This window comes from Dama dama, chromosome 19 (assembly GCF_033118175.1).
Source record: "Dama dama isolate Ldn47 chromosome 19, ASM3311817v1, whole genome shotgun sequence".
Taxonomy (NCBI): Eukaryota; Metazoa; Chordata; class Mammalia; order Artiodactyla; family Cervidae; genus Dama; species Dama dama.
Genome location: NC_083699.1, coordinates 14,936,199 through 14,959,850, shown reverse-complemented (window position 1 = coordinate 14,959,850; position 23,652 = coordinate 14,936,199). Strand labels below are relative to the sequence as shown.

The 23,652-nt window shown below is 41.7% G+C and overlaps 1 protein-coding gene across 1 annotated transcript in view; it reads right to left on the bottom strand.

Moving 5' to 3' along the window:
• Positions 1–3,781: 3,781 nt before the first annotated feature.
• PPM1L (protein phosphatase, Mg2+/Mn2+ dependent 1L) overlaps positions 3,782–23,652 on the bottom strand; it is a 325,087-nt gene continuing 305,216 nt past the window's right edge. The window contains exons 3-4 of the mRNA XM_061168244.1: positions 17,837–17,998; positions 3,782–14,310 (exon numbers count right to left, since the gene is read on the bottom strand). Of these exons, the coding sequence (XP_061024227.1) occupies positions 13,964–14,310; positions 17,837–17,998 (509 nt within the window). The 3' untranslated portion in view covers positions 3,782–13,963. The remainder of the gene's footprint in view (positions 14,311–17,836; positions 17,999–23,652) is intronic.

The following is a 23,652-nucleotide window of genomic DNA, read 5'->3' as shown; positions in this document are numbered from 1 at the left end:
GAGATCTTCTCTTATGTTTTCTTCCAGAAGCTTGATGGTTTTAGGATTTACGTTTAGGTCTATGATCCATCTCCAATTTAAATTTTTATTCAGAGTGAGTGAGAAAGCATTTGAAATTCATTTCCCATGCAAATATCTAGTTTTTAAATATCAGCAGCATTTTAAAAAAAGACTTTCCACATTAGCGAGTGTTTAGTCCATTTTTATTTAATATAATTTTTATGATTGGTTTTAAGTGTACTTTCTACTTTGCGCCTCTGTGGACCCTTTCTTGCCTTCTTTTGAGTTAAGTGAGTAATCACTAGCTTATCATTTAATTTCCTTGATTGCTGTCTTAGCTAGTACTCATTCTTATTTTTGAAATTAATTTTTTTAATTGATTGCTTTAGAGCTAGGCTTCTCAACCTTGGTACTATTGACATTTTGAGTCAGATAATTCTTTGTGGGGTGTGCTTTATTTGTATTTTGCTTCATTGTGGTTTGCTGATCTTGCTTGTTTCATACATTGATGTTTTTCATAAAACTTGAGAATTCATGGTCACTATTTCTTCAGTTATTTTTCTGTCCTATCCTCACTCTTGACTCTTTCTGGTATTTGAGTAACATATAACTTAAACTGTTTTGTAGTCTCCTACATGTCTTTGTAAAATGTATTCCATTAATTTTCCTTTAATCTTTTTTCTTCTTTTCTTCAGATCAGATAATTTGTATTGATCAAGTTCACTCACTCCTTCTTTTGCCATCTCCAAGTTCTGTTAAGCCAATTCAGTGAAATTTTCATTCCAGTTTTTTATTTAACTGTACTAGAATTTTTATTTTTAAATTTCCACTTCTTTAGTTTATCTGTTTTCTTATTAAGACCATAGTGGCCTTAAATTCCTTGATCATATTTATTATTGCTGCTATAAAATCAATATCAATATTGATATTGATAGCAATAAAACCAAGATCAATATCTAGGCTTCTCCCAGTTGACTACCATTGGCAGCTGTTTTTCTTGACTATCATTCACATTTTCCTGTTTCTTTGCATGTCTAATAGTTTCTCAGGCTTATATTGTACTAGGCAAAGTGAGTGTTATGCTGAAAATCTGTAAATATTCTGGATTCTACTGTTTTCCCCTGAAGAGTTTTGATGTTTGGTTTTTGTTTTAGTAAGTAGTTCAGTTACTATCTAGTCATCTTGATCTATTTTTAAGGTTTTTTTTTTTTTTTTTTTTTGATGGGAGTAGCAGGAGGAACATGTTATAGTTTGTCTCAGCAAGTCTATAAAAGCCTGAGGTGTTCCCAAGACTCTTCAGTTAGTTGTTACTCAACTTCCCCATTCTGTCTTGCGGATCTTGTCAACACTTGAATTTAGGCTCAGTTAGGCTAGATCTGACGGGGAAGGCAATGGCACCCCACTCCAGTACTCTCGCCTGGAAAATCAGCCTACTAGGCTGATCTGTCCATGGTGTTGCTAAGAGTCAGGCACGACTGAGTGACTTCACTTTCACTTTTCACTTTCATGCATTGGAGAAGGAAATGGCAACCCACTCCAGTGTTCTTGCCTGGAGAATCCCAGGGACAGAGGAGCCTGGTGGGCTGCCGTCTATGGGGTCGCACAGAGTCGGACACAACTGAAGCGACTTAGCAGCAGCAGCAGCAGGCTAGATCTGAAATGGGCCTTCTTTGAGAGTGTGGTCCTTACTTCTAATACACAGCCTAAGTACTTCACTGGGTGTCCCTCCAACTCTGTTTTGGCCAGAACTTGATTTTCCCCACAACACTCATTTACAGTGTTTCTATTCCACTCTCAGTCCCAGGGCAGCCACTTCCGGCTGAGCCTTGGATTCTGGCCCCTGTGCACATCAGTGAGCTCTCAGCTGAGGGCTCGTGAGGGGCCCACGCGTAGACTTCCAAGGCTCCCCCTCTGTTAAGCTCTCCACAGACTCCAGCCACATCCTTTATCTTCACTTCAGTCCATCTCCGCTTGGACTCCAGGTTGCTGTGCCAGTCAGAAAAGGTCTGCTCACAGAGCTGAGGTGATCCTGAGACAACTCGTGACTGCTTCGCCCGAGGATGCCATCTTGCACTCCCTATAGGCCAGTGTTGCCCAATGTCTGAACACAGTTGCTTAGCACCATTTATCCAGTTTCACAGTTTCCTGTTTACTCTGGATGGCCTAGTGCAATACCAGTTAATCTGTGAGAGCTGGAAGAGGAAGCCCCTGGAGACTTCTTGATAGTTTTTGAGTGTTGAGTGTGAATTGTTCCTGAGGCCTCATGTAAATACTCAAAGCCCTTGAATTCCATAAAAGTGAAAGTGTTAGTCACTCAGTTGTGTCCGACTCTGTGAGTCCATGGACTGTAGCCCACCAGGCTCCTCTGACCATGGAATTCTCCAGGCAAGAATACTGGAGTAGCTTGCCATGCCCTTCTCCAGAGGATCTTCTCAACCCAGGGAAGATCCCAGGTCTCCCACATTGAGGGCAGATTCTTTAATGTTTGAGCTACCCGGATTCCATGAAAGTGAAGTGAAAATGAAGTCGCTCAGTCGTGTCCGACTCTTTGCCACCCCGTGGACTGTAGTCTACCAGGGTCCTCCGTCCATGGGATTTTCCAGGCAAGAATACTGGAGTGGGTTGCCATTTCCTTCTCCAGGGGATCTTCCTGACCCAGGGACTGAACCTGGGTCATCCCGCATTGCAGGCAGACGCTTTAACCTCTGAGCCACCAGGGAAGCCCAGATTCCATGAGGCACCACTAAAATCCTTAAAGTTCCCTTTCTGCTTAAACTACCAGGATCTGTTGCTGTTACCTCAAAAATCCGAATAGACTGTCACCACTGTATTTCTAAAAATGCAAGGAAAGAGAGAGAATATAACCAATCACTGAAGTGAAAGTGGGGATTTGTAATTTCTTGATTCCTATTTCCTTGGATCTGTGGTTGATGTTGGAAACGTCCATAGTTCTTACTCTAATCCAGATAAGAAACGCCTGTCCCAGAATCTCTAATCACATCCTTCATTTTATGTTAGAAACCTTCTATCCAGAGAAAGGAGTGGAAGACCAGAATTTGCAGACTGCATGTTCTAATCTGGCTATCAAATATTATTTTTAATGAAAAGGATAAAAATAATCCAAAGCCACAGTTTTTTCCCCTGCTTTGTTATACCCAATTACAAATTTAGTAATCTAGTGATTAACTTTTATTGTTGTTGTTCTAAGTTCCAGGTGCTGTTCGCATCTAAGCATTTCACGTACATGTAAACATAGTATTACATGTGTGCATGGGTGTGTGTATATATCTGTCTCTAAATTCCATACTGTTCCTTCCTGCATCTTGTGAAAACCTTTGCAGATGGATATCCTCTACTGAACAGCTTTCCCAGAAGTGTGTCATGTCACGTTGCTGGAGTTTACATATGTGTATAGCTAATCTAACTTTACCACCTAATACCGGTTATACACTTTGTTGTTGTGGTATAAAACTGGGTGAAAGTTGTGTTAACACTAAGCAATTTTTATTGCATACATTTAAAAAAGTTATCTCATTTTGAGTCAAAGCTAGGCTTATTCCTGTTCCAAATGAAAGCACCCAAATTCTCGATACTTCCTATTTCTTGCTTCTGTTATGCTTTTATCTTATCCTCAGGCCATGAACTGTTTTTTCTGCTTTCTATGTGGAATCCCAACTTACCAGCCACTCCAACCCAGAAGCATTGAGAAATTAGAAAATTCCAGCATAGGCATCAGAATGTAAAGTGTAACCAAAAGAAAAAGAAGAGCAGCAGTCTCATTTGTAAAGTCCAATAGCTTTAATGTGTTTACTCTTGCTTTAATCTGGTCATCAAGGGTGTATTTTTAGCTGTTCATTTGGTATACAACAACACAGAATCAGTGATTGCATGAACACATTAGTCTCTACAAGGCTAAATCTACCTCTAGCACACATCCAAGGGACCTGAATGACATGCCATGCATCTTAAATGACCACACTGCCAAGTACTCCAAGCTCATCGTCAAATTGACATTTTAGCTTTATTTCAAATGTCTCTTAGAGACAAACAGAGACTAGTAGATATAAAAACCTCTGAAGAGTACGAAGAGCGATGAGGTTTTGCCAATGTTTTGTTGTATTTTATGGACAGTTTTCAGGGACTAACTTACCAGAAAGTCTGATTGATTTGAGCAGTCATTTTGATCTGTGATTTAATTATTAAAATACAGTTGGAAGGTTCCTAAAAGAAAGCATTGTTGAATATATCCTGCTATCTTTGTATAAATCCATAACATCATATGATTTTTAAAATAGCGAGAAAAAACTGATGGAAAATTTTCCTTAATGTTAAAATGGGTATAGTAAATGCATTTGCAAAGTCCTGTTTCAAACTTCAGCAGGGAACAAGGACAGAGCTTTTGAGATATACAGTTCATGAAAAATACTTCTAAGTTATGTGAGTTTTCTTCTTACTCCATCCAACCCTCCTTTCCTTTCTTTACAACTGGACTCCCCCTGTAGTTTTAATCTTACCAAATCAGAAATTGGTTTCATTTAACTTGCATTTCCTTTTGTATATTCTTTTGATTAAAAACAACAAAAATTCCACTGCTGACCACAATGAGATATTCCCAATCTCTTATTTACTCTCCATTATTTTAATTCAATAGGATTCTAATGTAATTTGGCAACAGCTAATATTACTTGAATCAAGAAGCATTTGGCATAAACAGAAAGAGATGTCTAGGGAAGATGACCAAGCAAAGAATTTAGAAAGAAGGGATGGCCTCTGTGCTTAAAAAGAAAAGTCTGGTATTCAGTTCTGCTTTACTGTGCAGAAAATAGATACTGTTGTTATTATTCAAAATATAAAACTTAAATCCCATGCTTAGATTCTGGAATATCTAAAGTAACTATGGATACCAAATTTATGATTAAAAAAAAAATCTTGCACTTAGTCTTCACATTTAAGATCAAGACGTATTTCTGAAATGTGTTAATTTTCTATACAATAAATTCGCTCATTTATCAAGGAATACTGATGATTAAAAACTCAGTTCTGGGTTCTCATCTGGGACATGAAGCTGGGACATAGCCTCTTGGGAATAAAAATAAAAACAGGCCATGGAGAGATGTTCTCATTGTTTCCTGTCTGCCTTTGCTGTAATTCTCTCCTTCCTCCAGAGGACCCTGTAGGGAGATCCCTGGCTTGGATCTCCTGCTGAGCCCTTGTATGGCTATTGTTCCAGTGGTTATTCCTCAGTGGGACAGCCCTACCCCTGCCCTGCTCCCCAGAAGCTCCCTGTCTCACCACCCCACTCCATCCTTGGGAAACTAGATGATCTAATGTGGAGTAATTATCTGTGCAATTTGCTTGGGTGGTGGTAAGATACTCCCAATCTGTTACCATTCTCTGTCTGTTAAGTGTAGTAAAGAATGACTCTTAATTCTGCCCTGTCCTTACACAACTAAGTCACTGGAGAAAATCTTGAAAGATGTGTTTTTACCCCATTCAGCCAATACTGAGCATTGCAATATCCATGAAGCCTCCACGGGCCTGAAAGTGACAAGGCAGGAACGATGCCTGAGTACTCACCTCTAGATACACTCCCTTAGGCTATCTGCACTTGGCACATGGTAGGTGCTCAAAAAAGTCATAATAGTAATGGAAAGAATATACAAGCAGGTTTATTTACAGCAAAAATAGTGGCTTTCTCAACTAAATCTAATGTAGATCAATGTTTTATGAATCCAGTGATGCTTATATGTGTGTGTATATACATATATATTTATATATTTTAAAACTTGTGTATTTGGTATATAGGAATTATGTATGTGAACATAATTCACATTGGGGTGTTTTGGAACGAACTGTTTCATTACTGTTTTTCAGGCTTGTTAGAATAATTATTCTTTTGAACTCTAAAATGTCTTCTTTTGCTTCTGTTTTCCTTTTCCTGGCTGACCAAGGGAACGTTGAGGCATTGCAAAACAAATTTCAACTCTTTATAATCTGAAATGAAATTGTGTGAGTGCTATGAATCAAAGCCACTGGCTTTAGTAACTGAAAGAGTAACCAAAGATAACGCTGTAGGTGTCAGTGTTCCAATGTGAACATGTATTTCTGATAAAATATTAAAAAAGCAAACAGTGCTTTCTGAAAGAGGAGCAAATATTATTGGACCTTCTCCCATTCTGTATTTACTACTCCATTTTTCTGAATATATGCTTGAGATAAGGGTAATCAAGATGAAAAATACATAGACTGGTTATAGTCTTAGAACCTGAATAGGGGGAGTATTCTCGCTTAACGTCCCATGGTTATAGTTTTTCCGCATGGCAGGATTTATATCTTTTCATTATTACACTAAGCAGCCACTGTTTGTCTCTGCATACACTGGGAGACAGATGGGGATATCAAATGTGCACAGGAGATATCATTCTCTTCAGTTAGAGATGTCTAATACATCATTTCTACAGGATTTTAAAAAAATTATATGAGCAAACGTGACCTTTGTACTTATATGAAAAAGTCTCTAGGAAGCAGTGCTTTGTCTGTGAAATGGTCAGTTTTAAATTGAATACTAATTGGCATTCATGTTGGTGTTTGAAAAACTATCAAATTTAGAACTCACCCCCAGATGTAGCTGTGAGCGACTTTATCTTACTTCTGTTTTATTGAGACACCCTAAAATATAAGGTCTATCAGTTAGTGTCTCTTACTATTTAAAAAAAAAATTCTATAAAGGAGTATTCCCTCCTGGAAATGCACAAATTCTTAGGATTCAGGGTAAAACAATGTCTAGCATTTGGAAAGCAAACAGTACTTAGGACAGTGAAAGTAGTTTAGGAGAGCAGTAAATGAGACCACATGTATCTGTTTTCACTGGCAAAGAATGGAACAAGAGTTGTAATTTTACTAACTTTACAAATAACCCACGATTCAATTTTACTTCAATGTTATCTACTTAACTTCAGAAAGAGCACAAATATTAGAATGATTCATGATGTTAATAAAATATAATGTCTTCTTAATTGAAAATATGTTTTCTTTGGTTTTGTCTTAAATATTTTTTTGAAAATGCTCTTCTTTACATTCTGACTTCGATCTCATTGGAAATTAATTTTGCACTTTTTAAAATTAAAAAATGCTTCAAGCTGTATTTTCCTTATCTATTATTCTACCTAGACCATCAGTAATATAAAAAGATTTAGAATTGTATTTATTAACATATAAGCAAAGCTTTAACCAATACTTTAAATGGGAAGCCTTGAATTTGATTAAGTGAAAAGTGAGAAAAACTGCTTTCTATGGGTCTATGTGCATGGGCTTCCCAGGTAGCAGGGTGGTAAAGGAGATGCCTGCCAATGCAGGAGATGCAGGTTCGATCCCTGGGTCAGGAAGATCCCCTGGAGTAGGAAACAGCAACCCACTCTACTATTCTTGCCTACAAGATTCCATGGACAGGAGTCTGGTGGGCTATAGTCCATGGAGTCACAGAGAGTCATATACACCTGAGCGCTTGGGTCTCTGTGCAGAGGTCCGCAATTGCTATTAAATACAACATATGCAAGTAAAATTCTAACAATCCAAATTTTTGATAACTAACTTTTTAACATTTTTAATGTCTGATTACTCTAAAGGTTTTTTTCTCCCTAGTTCCTCGACTATTACTTCTACCTTTGTTTCTGCATGAGCACATTTAAAATTATGCCTTGTCTAATTAATATAGAAATAGGTTGAGATCCTGCATGGCCTCACATTTAACCTCTGAATTTCTTTATGACAAAAGGTGATGGGAGAATGTGGCTGAAACATGGTCCCTTTCCTATGAAGAAGTGACCCAGGCAGACTGCCCTGCCTCCTAACCCTCCCCCCACCACAATCTGCCACTGAAGCCCTCACCGTAGGGCTGTGCTCCAAGCTAGGGACTCTGGTCCTTAGAGGGTCTGAGATTAATTTGGATTCAGCAAATGTCAGAGGGGATTTCTGTGGCAGGTAATGCCAGATTATAGGGCTTCTAGAGTAAACAGAACCACATCTCTAAACATAATCCACATTTTTGCAACTTGCTTGCTTTTTGGTTGTGTTTTTTTCCTTTTCAACATTTTTTTTTAATTGTAAAATACACATAAAATGTGTCATCTTAGCTGAGTAGAGTTCCCTGTGCTATACAGTAGATTCTCATTAGTTATTTATAGTGTCTATATGTCATCCCAATCTCCCAATTCATCCCACCTCTCATCCTTGCCTTGGTAGCCATATGTTTGTTCTCTAGGTCTGTCTCTATTTCTGCTTTGCAAATAAGGACATCTATACCATTTTTCTAAATTCCCTATATATATAATATGGTATTTGTTTTTCTCTTCCTGACTTACCTCACTCTGTATGGTAGGCTCTAGGTCCATCCCTGTCTCTGCAAATGACACAGTTTCTTTCCTTTAAATGGCTAATATTCCAGTGTATATATGTACCACATCTTTTTTAAATCCATTCCTCTGTTGATGGGCATTTAGGTTACTTGCATGTCCTGGTTATAGAATACAGTGCTGTAGTGAATACTGGGGTGCATGTATCTCTCTGAATTATGGTTTTCTCTGGGTATATGCCTAGTAGGATTGCTGGGTCATATGATAATTCTGTTTTTAGTTTTTTAAGGAACTTCCATACTGTTCTCCATAGAGGTTATATCAATTTACATCTTCATTGGTGGAGTTGTGAATTGTGCAAATGCCTGTGATGATCTGTTAAAATGAACAGTTACTACATGGTCTCTTCAAAGTCCTTAACTTGGATTTATTGAAGTGATTGTACAAATGAAGGGGTGGTCATTACTAAACACTTGAACATGATCATAATCAACCCTTGGTTAAATAGTTTGTGGCTAGTGGTAAAAATAAAAAATAATGGACAAAGCATGAACATTATTAAGAATTAGCAAATAAACTTACATACTAGAAAACAAATTTAGAATCAGGTATATAATGGAAACCTCATAATCACTTGCTGTGTGCAATCTGCCACCGAGTCTAAGAGGTCTTACTTTCAGTTTTATTCTATTTTGGATAACAACCAGAAAGAGTGTATTCCTAAATACTGGATGCAATTTTAAGATAATGACTTTACTGTAAATTCACTTTGTACCATGTTTTCAACTAGATTTATTTCCTCTGTGGTATGGATTCTCTCTCAGAGCTTTCCGAACATATTATACAGGCTGAGAGTGACAATTATGGAGCTATAGTCAAGCCTTACATTTTAGGCAAGAAATAACTTGCCAAACTTAATTATATATATAAAATGTGAAAGGTGGGACAACATGGGATAGGGATTTTAGAATGAATAAGAAGAGAGAGTAAATAAATGTAAATAGTTTACATTTCCATTATTATAAAATGGATACATAATTTTTAGAAGTCTAGCTAGAATTTTAAAAATGAATTAATACCAAATTTGCTATTCCCCCTTTTCCATTATTTTAAATAGATTTTCTTACTCTCACATAGAATCAAAATAAATACTTATATTTTATCACTATCTGAAAAGCAAAGATAACTTCAAAAATGCAACTAAAAGCTCTTGGAACGAATTTTAAAAATCCCTAGCTGTAGCAAGGTTTTTGCTTATTATTCATACAAAAAGAAGGCGAGCCCATGTTTAGAGTTTCAAGCAAGATCGCCGGGCTTCTACCATCGATGTGAGGTTGCTGAAGGTCAAAGGAAATCATGCTATTTCTTAATACTGCTTTCATTAACAAATCAGCCTCTTCCATGAAAGGATGAGTGTTTCTAAATTGCAAACTACACTGCAACTGCTAACAGTCATAGTGAATGAGAAAACAGTCATATTTCCATACAGCAGAATTTCCCAAAGTGGTTCCTATGGAACACAAGCTTCTTTTACTAGGTGTTACTCAAAAAAGTTTCCACGGTCAAAATGAATCTGGAAAACACTAGAACTATGTATGAGGGGGGGGGTTGTTTTTTAATTTTCCTCAGAGGATATTTAAATTAGAACCTTCAATGTGCTGATACGTACTAACTTTCTAAGACGGTATCTTTCCCCAAACTCTTTTGACCCTGGAACCCTATATGAGGAAGGGTATCTTTGGACCTTGTATCCTGTGGAACATGATGGGGGAACACTCCTACAGTGCTCAACTAATTAGCTTCAAAGTCTAGATGTGAGTGAGTTGATCCAGGGGCAATTAAAAAGGCCCTAGTGTGGTATCAAATGGTCATGTCATTTCTGCAGAGCTAGGTCAGGAATGCTGGTGTGACGAGCTAAGGCAATTTAGGGGAACATCAAAATCAGTCTCATACTGGGCTGAAGGAAGGCAACAATTTTCTGAGATCACTGGAAAATAAAACCTGATCCAGAGTATGGATGACTGTACTTCCAAATGCACAATGAACTGGTGCCCTTTTCTAAACTTTCTGTGTTTCCAGTTGCAAGAGAGTTAGCTCTAGCAACAACTCAGGGCGGGGTGGGGGGGTGGGGGGAGTCAGGAAAATCGAAGTATACTTGGCAAAGAGGTGATCACTCCCTTTGTGAGCTCCTCATGTATGGATGAACATCGCAGTGATCCAGTTCAATCATGTAATCAACTTCCTAGAACCACTTCAGATAGGGTTGACGATGCCATCACTCACATAATCCTGCCTGCACAAAATGTTCATGGGTTGAAATGACAACGGTTGTATGCAATAAGGCCCATTTTAAATATCCAAATTGCATGGGCTCCCTGGTGCTCAGACGGTAAGGAATCCACCTTCAATGCAGGAAACCCAGGTTTGATCTCTGGGTCAGGAAAATCTCTGGAGAGGGGAATGGCAACCCACTCCAGTACTCTTGCCTGGAGAATCCCATGGATGGAGGAGCCTGGTAGGCTCCAGTCCATGGGGTCGCAAAGAGTGGGACCCAACTGAGTGATTAACACTTTCACTTTCATATGCTCCTTCACTCTGTAAAACACTCTGTAATACTCTTACCACATAGACAAAATGCTACAGGCCAATGCCTTCAGTCCAAGGCAAGGAATAGAATAGAGCCTTGATTACCAGTGACATGTACAGTCATGCTGTATTAGAATGGTGACCTCAGAGTCAAGTGCCTTGGGCATGCTGGTCACATGAAATAAATGCCGGTCTTGGGAACTAGTTTCAGAGTTTTCCATATAAGTATTATTTATTCCTTCCACTAGAAACCTGCAAATACCGTGAGTTAAAAGTAAGTTTCCCTGCCTTCTCCCCCTGCCGCTACCCTCCCCGCCCCCACCAAATTCCGACCCATTTTAGGAGTACAGATTGCCACTAGCGCAGCAGGAAAGCTGTGCATTAATGAAGACCTGGGCTTGGCATCTTGCTGGGGGGTCATAAGCACATGATCATTGGTTCCCAGCTTCATTTCTTAAAGACTACAAAACCGTTCCAAAATTTGGCACCATGGGGGCTAATGGCAATGTGAACTTGGGCTAGGAAGCTGGGGTGACAGTTCCAAAGCTTTGGCAGTACTATTTCAGGAAGCTTCACATGCAAACTTCTCAAGTCAATTTCCCTAACTAGACTCAACCTTCCTGTCCCTAGAAAATGGGGCGGCTGGCTAGAGAGCCACAGGGCACCCCAGGTGAGGTCTGCAGACCCCTGGAGGCTGGAGGCAGCTGAGAGAGAAAGAGAGAGAGCGAGCGAGCTCCGGGAGAATGGGAAGGGAACAAAGTAGCCTGACTTGAGACAACTATTCATCAAATTGCGGCTATCTTTGCCTGTTTCAAAAATCTACAAGCCAAAATGGGAGAGAAAGAGTCAGTAAAAAATACACACACTACTTGGTTAAAGTCAGAAAGGGGTTCATTCTACAAAGAAAAGTTTAGAAGATGCCTTGTGAACCTCAGTCAGAGGGAAAGCCACACACTTCTGCACTCAGCACCATCTACTAAGACATTTCGCAGGGCAGAGAAACACTGATTTACTAATTTAGTAGCTTTTCTTCTTCATCTTCACCAAAACAGTACCATTTTCGTTTTATGCAATAACAATGATCACAGAACTTAAAAAGGTCTTTCCATTGTTATTTATGAATTCTGGGTTAACTTAAAAATAGAAAAAGGAAAATGAACTGTGTGCTATAACATGCTGACACTGCTTACTCCTGGACTCCAGTTAGAGGGTGGGCTCCGGTAACTTCATAATCAGAATGTCCCGAATCCCCAAACAAACTCAGGCCACCTGGCCCGACCATCCCATCAGTGATCATAACCAGCATGCTTCCCACAACTCCCTCCCCACCCCACCTCAAATACACACATCCAAACACTGTGCCTCTCAAGAGGCAGAGGCTCCAATCTAACATGGTGGCAGGTATTTTGTACTGAAACATGCTACATCTAAAAAAAAAACAAAACCAAAGTTCTAATTCTAATATCGTAAATTCCAATGTTAGTTTACAAAAGTAAGTACATCGCTTGGGAAACCATTATTCTTTCAGTCAAAGAAAGGTTAAGAGCTCAGAGGGATCCAGACAGATCACAGTCCTCGGCAGCCACAACGGGATCTTTGCATCCTCCTGAGTTCTCTCCTAGAACCTTCCACATTTGAAGAAGGCAGGGGAGGAGGTGGTCAGCAAATGGGGCCTCGGAGAAGCCATAAAGACAAATGCCCACTCTGGAAGGACAAAACCAGGTGGATGCCCTGGTTTTTCAGACACAGGGTAGGGATGCCGTGAATATCTTGTTTGGCTGTTTGAGCCCAGCATTTTCCATAATAATAAAATACTGAGATTGGAAATGTGACATTGGTGATAAGAAATGAAAAGTAGCAGGTCTGGCCCCAAAATAACTCAATGGTTTGCAACCAAACATTAAAGACTGCTGCCTTTCTACCATCTAGCAGAAGCACATCCCAGTAATTTACTACCAAATTCCAACAGGAGGCTGGGGACTCTGTACTTGGCTTCAGGGGGCACACATGCAGTTCTACGCAGCTGCTTCTCAGAACACCGCTTGAGAGATGCTCGAAAGCTACTAGGACAGAAAGAAATACACAAAACCAGGCAGCTGGCGCTCAAGTCAGGATGGCAACCTCAGTAGCTTTCTCTCCCAATGCAAAGCAGCAAACTTCCCAGGGGATGCTGTGACTTATTTGGCTGTGATTTCCCCATCTATCCTTAAAGGTAGAAGGAATTGCGGTATTGTGATTTGCTTTTTTCCACTTGGTACTGTAAAAAAAAAAAATCACGGTGTCAGGTGGTAAAGTTTAACAGGTGCCTATTCCATTAGGTAAAGTGTAAGCAAAAGGTTAAGGTCATGCACGATTAGGACAAACACACACAGACTGGTTGGGTGGCACACAAAGTCTATTTAACTAACGAAGGCGGGGGAGGTGACTTAAGGGCGGCAGGTGGTTCTCCTCCTCCCCACTTCCCTCAGCTTTGAAGAACAGGTGTGGAATAATAAACCATTTCCAAATCTGTTTCTGGGCTGCTGCAGAGCAGAAAAGCTGGGCTCAGGAGGACAAAGCACCCTCGGGACAGCTCTGCCTCTCAGCAAGGGGCATGGCCACATTGGCTCCGACTCATGGGTTACCCACAGCATCTCCTGGGAGTCCTGCCCTGCTCATTGCTCCAGTGAGAGGACACGAAGTCTGACGATCGGAGGGCCTGTAAGGGATCTTGAAAGCAACTGTAAAAGGAGAATATATGGCACATACGCCTTTAACTTCATACATGTGACTCTACAGCTATATCTATTTTGGATGTTGGATGAAAGAGTTGGGAAAACACGAAGAAACCATTTTCCAGCCTCTCAACTACATTGGCCAAGAGCACCCTCTGTTCATACGGCACATAGACTTAAGACAGTTGGGGACGGGGAACCCCATGTCTGGGATGGATGATCCTAATTGTTACTCCCACACCTTTCACTACATTAAAAGAGACCAGTGTGTTGAAAGTCCTTTAGTCTAAGGCAGCTGAGACCCCGAAGGGTTCACTGCTCTTCTGTTTTGCTGCTATTCCTGAACTTCACCACCATGACTGTTATGTTGTCAGGGCAGCCTCTGTAAAAGGACTGTAAAACGATGCTCTTGGCCCCAAAGTGAGGTTCATCCAAGCGGTCCTTGATGAATCGAACAGCTTCCTCGTTGCTGAAAGCATCCCAGAGGCCATCTGATGCCAAGATCATGAACTCAGGCTGGAGCTTGTCCAGGTCAAAGGTCAGGATATCTGGGTCTGGGATGACCACATTGAGGTTTTTCAATGGATAATCCCCCAGCGATCGAGACATGGCCAGGATGCCCTGGACCCTCCAGGAGCCATTGAAACTGATAAAACCACCTGGAAAGAGAGAATGAGCCCATTAGCTTGAGCAGCTGCTCTCTCACATCCTGGTGTGATTCATGTGCACCTGCAAAGGGCTGACCTACTGTGTGTGACCTGTCATAGGTGCTCCTGCTGGCTCTGCCAGGAGGGAGCAGTGTTCCTCCTGCATGGCCTGACGTCTGATGCTCTACTAGTAGATCCTCAGGCCCTCATCCCTGGCATCTTAAAGGTCTTCAGGACTAAATCAGTAGGAATATTGAGGGTAGGAGGGATGGATGGGTGAGAGCACCAGTTTTATTAGTAACTAAAGGACACCTCAGTAGTTCAGTGACTGATAGTAGGGAGCCCCAAGCAGGGGATTCAGGGACAGCAGTGAAACAACACTGAAAGGCAGGTTGCTGGACCAGATACGACCACTGGGACCCATCATTAGCATGAGGCCGCCCTTGGTTGTGCCTGTATTGATCACAAACATCTCCCCAGCTGGGACAGGGATTAAAGAATGGTGTACTTTAGCACAGTTGTTAAAGGCTCAGGCTCTCGGGTCAGTCTACTAGGATCTGATTCCTGGCTCTGTTACTTCTAGCTCTGAGTGACTTTGGATGAGAAACTCTCTAATCCTTGGTTTCCCTGGTTGCAAAATTTGGACAATAGTAGTATCTATTCCATTGAGAAGTTGTGAGAAATAGAGTTATTCTATATTAATCAGTTGGCACAGTGTCTGAATATAACATGCACTCAGTATTACCTGGTGGCTCAGATGGTAAAGAGTCTGCTTGCAATGCGGGAGACCTGAGTTCGATCCCTACCTAAGTCAGGAAGATCCCCTGGAGAATGAAATGGCTACCTACTCCAGTATTCTTGCCTGGAAAATCCCATGGCTGGAGGAGCCTGGTGGGCTACAGTCCGTAGGGTTGCAAAGAGTCAGACACTACTAAGCAACTTCACTTTCACAGTATTATCTATTATTATTTTTTCTTTAAGGGAACTAGAACTTTGTTCATTTGCAAGTTATGTCAGATATTTATTAAATATATGCTCCATGCAGGGCAGTTTGCAGGCTATAAAGTTGGACAAGATCTAGACCTTTTCCTAAAGAAGCAGAGAGTCTGGCAGGAGGGAAAATTCACCTGCATTCACAGCTACAAGCACAGAGCAGTAATTTTTTCAGGGAGAACCTAGCACCTGTTAAATGCTATAGACAGAGGAGAGAGGGAAGATTTCCAGTTGTGATAATCAGGGCAGAGTGAGCATTAAAGCTCAGCTCTGAACGGAATGATAGGTAGGACTTCCATGAGCAGGGATGTCTAAGAACATTCCAGGAAGAGTGGTTTCCCGGGCAAGAGCGCAGGCTCTCTCTTGAGTCACTGTCTGGGGTTTCAGTTCTGGTCTCACCATTCACTAGCTGTGTGTCCTTGGGCACACAAGCCTCTCTGAGGCTCCATTTCTTTGGTTGTAAAATGAGAATAACATTATCAACCTCATAAGGTAGGGAAAGAGAAAGTGTATGTAAAGCACCCAGCGTAGCTCCCAGCACAGAGTAGAATGCACGGTAAATGACCGCTGACATCACTACTGTTGTACAAACAGCTTAAGGCAGGGAGACAGAAAGACTGATGTGTATTTTGACCTAGACAGGTTGCAGGGTATTGCGACACCAAACAGGAGGGGGATAGGTGTCCAGAAAGGAAGGCTGAGGTCAGAGAAGACACACATAAATATAATAAAACCAGTCATTGCTCATTAAGTCCTGCTGTAAAGTATACCCTTGACACAGCACATGAGATTAACCTCCTTGGAGATGCGGTCTGAATTTGCTCCTATAATCACTTCCGGGTGGGGGCAGGGAGGAGGAGAGAGGATACAGTGGGCTGACATGTCAGAAGAGAGCGCTAAGGTGGCATCTCAGGTGTACCGTATACACATCCCCACTGTGCTTCCTCAAGAGCAAGCTGACTGTATCCCAAGTCCAGGGTCACAGTGGATGACTGAGGAGATGCTGCCTTCATAAGCAAGGGAGATCATCAAAGCTTGACAGATGTTCTTAAAACACCGTGCCATCCCACTGACAGAAAACCTGTCCAGTGCTTTCATTAAAAATTATTCTGCATCTCAAGTAGTCACTGAAGCAGGAGGTTGTAATAAAATTCAATGATTTTGGATTCAACAGTATAGCTTCCCACTGTGAGAACTCAAATGTTGATTAGGTTCTGGGCAGAAGCTGGTGTGCAGAGATTGATGGTCAATCTGCAGATTCCCCTAGAGGGCAGGGGCACTTCTTGGGCAGCGACCTGGGGGACCTGAACTCCCTTGGGCAACAGGGCCTGCCGCTTGGCATGCGACAGAGAGGCTACAAGCTGTAGTGGTCAGTTTGGGGAGACAAGGGGTCCTCCTCTGGACAGGTAGAAAAAACGAAAGTGTTAGTTGCTCAGTAGTGTCCAAGTCTTTGAGACCCCATGGATTGGAGCCCACCAGGCTCCTCTGTCCATGGGATTCTCCAGGCAAGACTACTAGAGTGGGTTGCCATTCCCTTCTCCAGGAGATCTTCCTGACCCTGGGATTGAACCCAGGTCTCCTGCATTGCAGGTAGACTTTTTATGGTCTGAGCCACCAGGAAAGCCTACAGGTAGAAAAGAATCCCTCCAAATTAACTATGAAAATGTAATCACCAACTGATAATCTTTCTTTAAGTCTTTGCCAATGTCACCTTAGTGAGACCCACACTGACCACCCCAACACTCCCCTTTCCCTAACGTTCTGTGTCTCTCCATAGCAGTTATCACCTTGTAATAGACTAAATAATTTGCCTGTTTTAACTTTTTAATAATATCTGTCTACTCCATCCCCTACCCCTTCTCAATTCCAGGATGTCCATTTGTACCTCCAGCCCCTAGACGTTGAAAAAATAAAAAAGGGATTCTCTCCCTCCTCCAACTGACATATATACTTAGATCAGGCATTGAGCTTGGAGTTGGGAGTATACAGATGAACAGACCAAATATGTCCACATCCTGCGAAAAGTGACCCAAGAGGTCCACATAGGATGCCAGGGAAAGACTGAAGGGGTACCTAAGCCAGACTGGGGAAGCCTTTGGCTCAGTGTGACAGGGAAGGCTGCCAAAAGGACATCCTGAAACCAAGTCTTAAAGGGCAAGGTCATTATTACCCACTGGACAGTGTGGGCAACACTTGCAAAGGCACAGACGTGTCAGCTCCATGGTTCATTTGGTGGTTAGTAGTTTGGCATGGCTGGAAGGAAGCAGAGTATGGTAAGCAATGGCCCAAAGATCCCATTAGCCTTTCAACTAAGGGCTTTTTTTGGCTATTGTGGACACGTTGGCCATGAAGAAGGGCAAATTCAGTGGCCACGCATTTGATGGGAAATGTTACAAAGTCCAGTCCCAGCTGCCTCAGTTGCAGCCTTTGCATGGATCTGTTCCTCACTGGGTAAAGGAGCATCTCTCCCGGGGAATCTCCCGGAAACCGCCTTGGCCACTTGAACAAGACAGCACACAGTCCTTGGAGGCACTGATAAGCTCACCGGCTCTCTTTATCCTCTTCCTCTCCTTCAGCTGGTAGGGTTTGTGATCATGAGACAAAGGAATGGCATTTCCATCCTTGTCACATAGGACCCCACGCGAGTCACCCACGTTGGCCACAGTGAGGTCTTTATCTGATAGCAGAGCAATCAAACACGTCGTACCTGCAAAACAGAAGAGACAAGCCACATGGGCAGTCAGCGGCGCTTTGAGGTTAAGCTGCTTCTCGAGGTTACTGGCGTCTTCAGGCATTAAAACTGCTCCTGCTGGGTCAGCATCTGACTCCCGCCACTCCGGGAAGGAGGGCTGTTCACTTCAACAACACTGATCAGATCTGACAGTCAATTTTCTTAACCATGTTGGAGTGTCACTGAAATCGGCTAGGATAAGATTATCATTTTCCCAAATCATTGTTGTCTCTGGTTCTCTTGATTTAAGTGCATATCACACTTAAAAGGATTAGGAGAGAATCAGAATCGGCTTGAAGCTTCAGACAATGGATACTTATTTTCTGCTTCTTGGTGGTGCTTAGGTTCTGTGAAATCCCAGTTGAAAGTGGGAAGAATGGGGGGTGGGCTCTCACTGGGAGCACCTGGACAGACCAGCAGATGACAGATGGTAACAACCAGATCCTATGGAGCCAGGGGCACAGGCTATGCACACAGAGTCTGAGAGCAAAGAGCAGTGGCCAGAAATAGGTTGGCTCCAGGGTGTGATATGGCAGACCATCAGGGGAGAGGCAGGAAAACCTACTGTGATGAGGGAAATGACACCTAGGCCAATAGGAGGTGGGGACTGGAGGTGGTCAGAGTCAGAAGGGAAGTAAGAGTGAAGAGCTGTTTGCCTGGGTCCACAAAGACACAAAAGGACACGTTCCCTTTCCTCAAACTCTTGCCGGAACAAGAATGGATAAAAGCAATAGAACTACAGAGTCTGGTCTAGTTGGAGGTCGTCCTTCTTACCTGCCCATTACCCTCTGTTCACCCCTCACGTTTCTCCTCCCAGCCTTTTGACAGTGTCACTAAATATGCAAATACCTGCTGAAACGCAGAATCCATTAAGCTCTTGCTTCAAACTGATAATGACCTTCCTTGTTAAAATTATGCATCAATTAGTCTTCATTAATATTTAACCTCCTCATTAAGAAGGTCATATTCCATAACAGAATGTAAGTTGCATCTAAACAGCTCTTTCTCTTCATAGAACAACAGCAAAGGCTGAATTCTTAAATAGACATAAAGAATAAATACAGGTTGATATCAAGAGGGAGGAGAATAATCAGTATATTCAGCTATCACAGAGTTCTATTCGAAATTCCATTCTAAAGCCTGTGTAGCTCAAAAGTGCCTTGATTAGAAATGGAAACGCATGAAATGTTGGTTGTCTCAAGATGTCTGATATGAAAGGCCTTGTGAAAGGAAAAAAGACTAATCTCAGGATTATCAAAGCAAATCACAAATCTTTCATCTTAAAAAAACTGTAAGAATGAAAATGTAACCATAAGAACAATCCATATGATTAGAAATTGTTATTCTTAGTTTTTGATATTAGCTGCATTCTGGTGTTAAACTGGCCTCACTTTGTCTTCAAGCATCTGCTTGTGTTAACCTGTTGATCACAATGACAGCACAAATTCTCCTAGAAGGCAGACTCTCGGAAGTTTGAAAGGTGAAATGGAGACACTACGTTATTGGGGTATTACATGGTTTGGGGGCATTATTCAACTCAAAGACCCCTTTCTACTCTAGCTTGGTGCACTTTGAGAAATCATAGCCCAGAAAGGGCTTTGAGGTCCCCATATGAGGGAAGCAAAAGGATCCACTTGGATGAGCTATGAGCCCCTTCCACACCCCCATTTCAGTCACAGCAGTTCTATATCCATTGTTATCTTAATTGAGCTGCCATGTATCTTTCTTTCTCTTTTTTTTTTAAAGAGAGAGGTCATACCTATGGTCAGAAGAAAAAATTGAGATTTAATTGTATATGGGTTAAAAAATCCCTGAAGGATTTTAAGTAGGAAAGTGATATGATGAGATCTGTGTTTTATAAGATAACATCAGTGGCTTTGTGGAAGGTAAACTGGAAGCAGGGAGAACTGGGAGAGTTCATGAGAATCTGAAATACTGTAGTAAACAAAAGGATGGAGGATCAGTGACAGATTACTGAAGATCAGAACAGACAGGTGATAGAGAATAAGGAAATACAGGAGAGGGGAGAATTCAGGATAATGTCCTGGTGTCTAGAACACAGTGGGGAGGGGCACTGGGTGCCCCATGGACAAGCACTTAAGGAAACGTCTGCTTGGGCTTCTGGGAAAGGCCAATTTCTCTCACCGAAGGAGACGCCATGCAGAACACAACCCATTTCTTTGGCCTCGTGTGGCTCTTGTGTTTCCTGGAGCTGTGGCAGCCATGTTGTACCACGAGGGGCTACAGCTCAGAGTCAAGGCTCTGTGCCCAGGAGGAGCAGCCAAGGGGTGAGGAACCTGAGTCCCTAAGACATCACAGGACTTCTGAACCAGCCTAGACTCACCCTGTTCTTGTTCTGGGAGACACCAAACGTCCTTACTTTTTAAGGCTTTTTATGGTGGGTTTTGTTGTCATTTCTTCTCGTGGCATCCTAACTGGTTCAAGGGCTCATAGTTCAATAAGGCCGTTTCTGGGTGAGAGATTTCGTCTGACTGCTTTGCTTCACTCACACATGAAGATTCACGGCTTGCTAACTTCTCTGTCCAGAACACAATCCCATTGTTTCTATGGGTCAATAAAATCTACCTCCTGATGTGGATTTCAGGAATGCACTGCTTTGAAAAAGTGGAAACTGCCTGTGACAACATTAGACTCTTAGATGGGACAAAAGGGGTGAGCCCCAGATGGCAGAATGAGAGCTGCAGGCAGCGTTGAGGATCACTGAAATGGTACCATTCTCCCTCCGCAGAAATCTGCCTGTGTCCCGGGGGGAGGCCCACGCGTGATCGAAAACAAAACACGATGCTTCACTGTAAACAACTTATTGTTTGGACTTTGCAGTCTTAGCTCAGGATTATAAGAGATAATTTATAATCTAATCTTACATTACAGCAGAATGTAACTACCTTGTGGTTGAGAAAAACGCCAGAAAAACATGCCCAAGAGGAAACATGCCAAGCCTTTTGTCATTGGGCCTCTGTGTTCCCTCTGCCTAGCATAGTGCCTGGTCCTTGATTTTGTGCACATGGTGATGATTCAGTTCAAGCATGATATCTTCAGAGGCCTTCTTTGATGGGGGAATCTAATTTCCTCTTGATGTCCTTTATTGCCCTCAGAACACATAATTATGTAAATATCTTGTTTATTTCTTTAAGCAATTTATTTAACACCAGTCTTCCCCTGTACAACATAAACTTCACGAGAGTAAGACTATCACCTGCTTGCTCTTCCTCTAGAATGCTGAAGTCTAGAATACTGCAGACCTCAGTATTTGCTGAATAAACAAATTAACAGAGAAGTGATAAAGAATCCCATACTCTCTCTGGTCCTGATCGAATATTACGCTAAGCACCCACCGTCTTGCTCTGAGTATATCAAACCAGTTCAATAGCACACTGTACAACATCTTCTAGATATTGCCACAGCAGGGAGACACCCAACTGCAGCAAAATGCATTTTATACACTGATCAAAACATAAGGACCCCCCTGTACATGTATAGGCATGCTCACAGGCACACTGTTAGCAAGTAGGCAGAAGTTCAGCCTAGGCCTGGCCCTAGCTCTTTCCTCCAGTCCAGGCTCCTGGGCCAATGCAAATGAAACAGGGGTAGGGTGCCCATCCTCAACAGCTTCCAAAGCCATAGCACATTGGGACGCAATAAATGCATCACGGTGACCATTACATGAGCAACTTGTGTCTACTTCTGACCTCAATGTGTACTTCAGCAAAGCAGGCACGTTTTTGTGTTGTTCTATTAATTCTTGTTTTCCTTAGGGAAGAACACACAAAGGCCAATTATTCATTAGCCTATTCCTCTAAACCAGCCTGTTCTCTCTTCATTTAATTTCTAGGCTGCAAAGTAAAAGTACACAAGAAAATCTGTTCTGGACTTATCTAAATATTTTTATTGGCTAACATTATTCAGTGAATTCACCTGATGAGCTGAGCTGGAGACAAATGTAAATCTTAATGAGGGATAAGTAGTTTGGGACATCTCAGCCATCTTTTAAAACCCTAATTTAAAACGTTCCTGGTGAAATGAATAACAAAGTAGTAATAGTTGGTTCAGTACTACAAATGCCACTAGTGTTAGGCACTCGGTTGTGTCTGACTCTCTGCGACCCCATGGACTGTAGCCCATCTGGCAAAGAATACTGGAGCGGGTAGCTGTTCCCTCCTTCAGGGGATCTTTCCAACCCAGGGATCGAACCTGGGTCTCCCACACTGTAGGCAAATTCTTTACCGTCTAAGCCACTAGGGAAGCCCATGAACCCACAAACGCACTTGCAGTTGATTTCCTGACACCTTATGGTGGAGAAGAGGTAGCTATTATTCTTCAATTTAAGCAGATGAGAAAAATGCGACTCAGAGAATTCAAGTGTCATATTCATGATTACATGACTCAGTGCATATGTACTAAAAGACCAAATTGACTAAAAAAAACAGGGAATCCAGAATTATTATTAGTAATAATAACAATGACAGACCTACTCCTTATGCATTTTACTATAATGCTAAACATTCTATTTATATTATGTAACTTAATCTGCACTACCTATAAGAAGGCATAATTATCTCCAACTTACAGATGGGGAAACTAGATCTCAGACAGTACAGCAATCTGCCCAGGTCACTCATATGGACTGTCTGATTCCCTGGGCCAAACCTTTGATAAATTAGCACTCCTTCTTGCTCTAAACTGTTCTCTTCCACCTCCAAGAAGGAATGACTTCTGTAACCAGTTTCTGCATTTCTGTGTTTTGAATAGTCCCCATCAACTTGCCCCCTCTTGTAGTATAAACTAGTGCATGTTACAGAAATGTTTGTAAACCAGAAGAAATTCTGATTAGTGTGACATGAATTTCCTTTCATATAACTGTAAGTCTGGATTAACTTAAAGCTGATACATTTCAAATTCTCAATAATGATCAGTCAGAAAGTATCTGAACTTCTGCAGGTAAAAAGCAAGCGACTTGGATTAGCTTTACATCCTTTCCAGCTTGAATATTTTGCTGGTTTTGAATAGGAACTGCAAACTCCTCTGCCTTCAGGTGTAAGAAAAAGCTTATGATCCTCTTGGAGTAGCTTTACCCCTGTACTTTTGACAGGATCCTGGGTTCTGAAGATGTTTTTCTACTCTAAGAATGGGCAAGCATGAAGATAAGAGACAAGTGACATCAGGTTTCAGTGCTGGGTCCATAGCAAGCAGTGGTGGGGCTGGTGGCAAGCTAGAGAATGCACGCTATTGGGGCAGCATTTCCTCTGCAAGGAAAACGGCTGCCAGGGGGAACGTAATAGTTATTCAATGTACATAGTTATTCAGATTTTTCAAGAGAAGCTGTTTTTATGTGAACTCTGACTTATGATGTTGACCACTTTTACTACAACGCAGGCCACACCTGGCTATATTTAAAATGGATAACCAACAAAGTCCTACTGTATGGCACAGGGAACTCTGCTCAGTCTGGATGGGAGGGGAGTTCGGGGGAGAAAGGATATATGTATATGTATGGCTGAGTCCCTCTGCTGTCCACTGGAAACTATCACAACATTGTTAACCGGCTATCCTCCAAAATAAAACAAAAAGTTAAAAAAAATAAAAATAATACAGATATCAACAATTAAAAA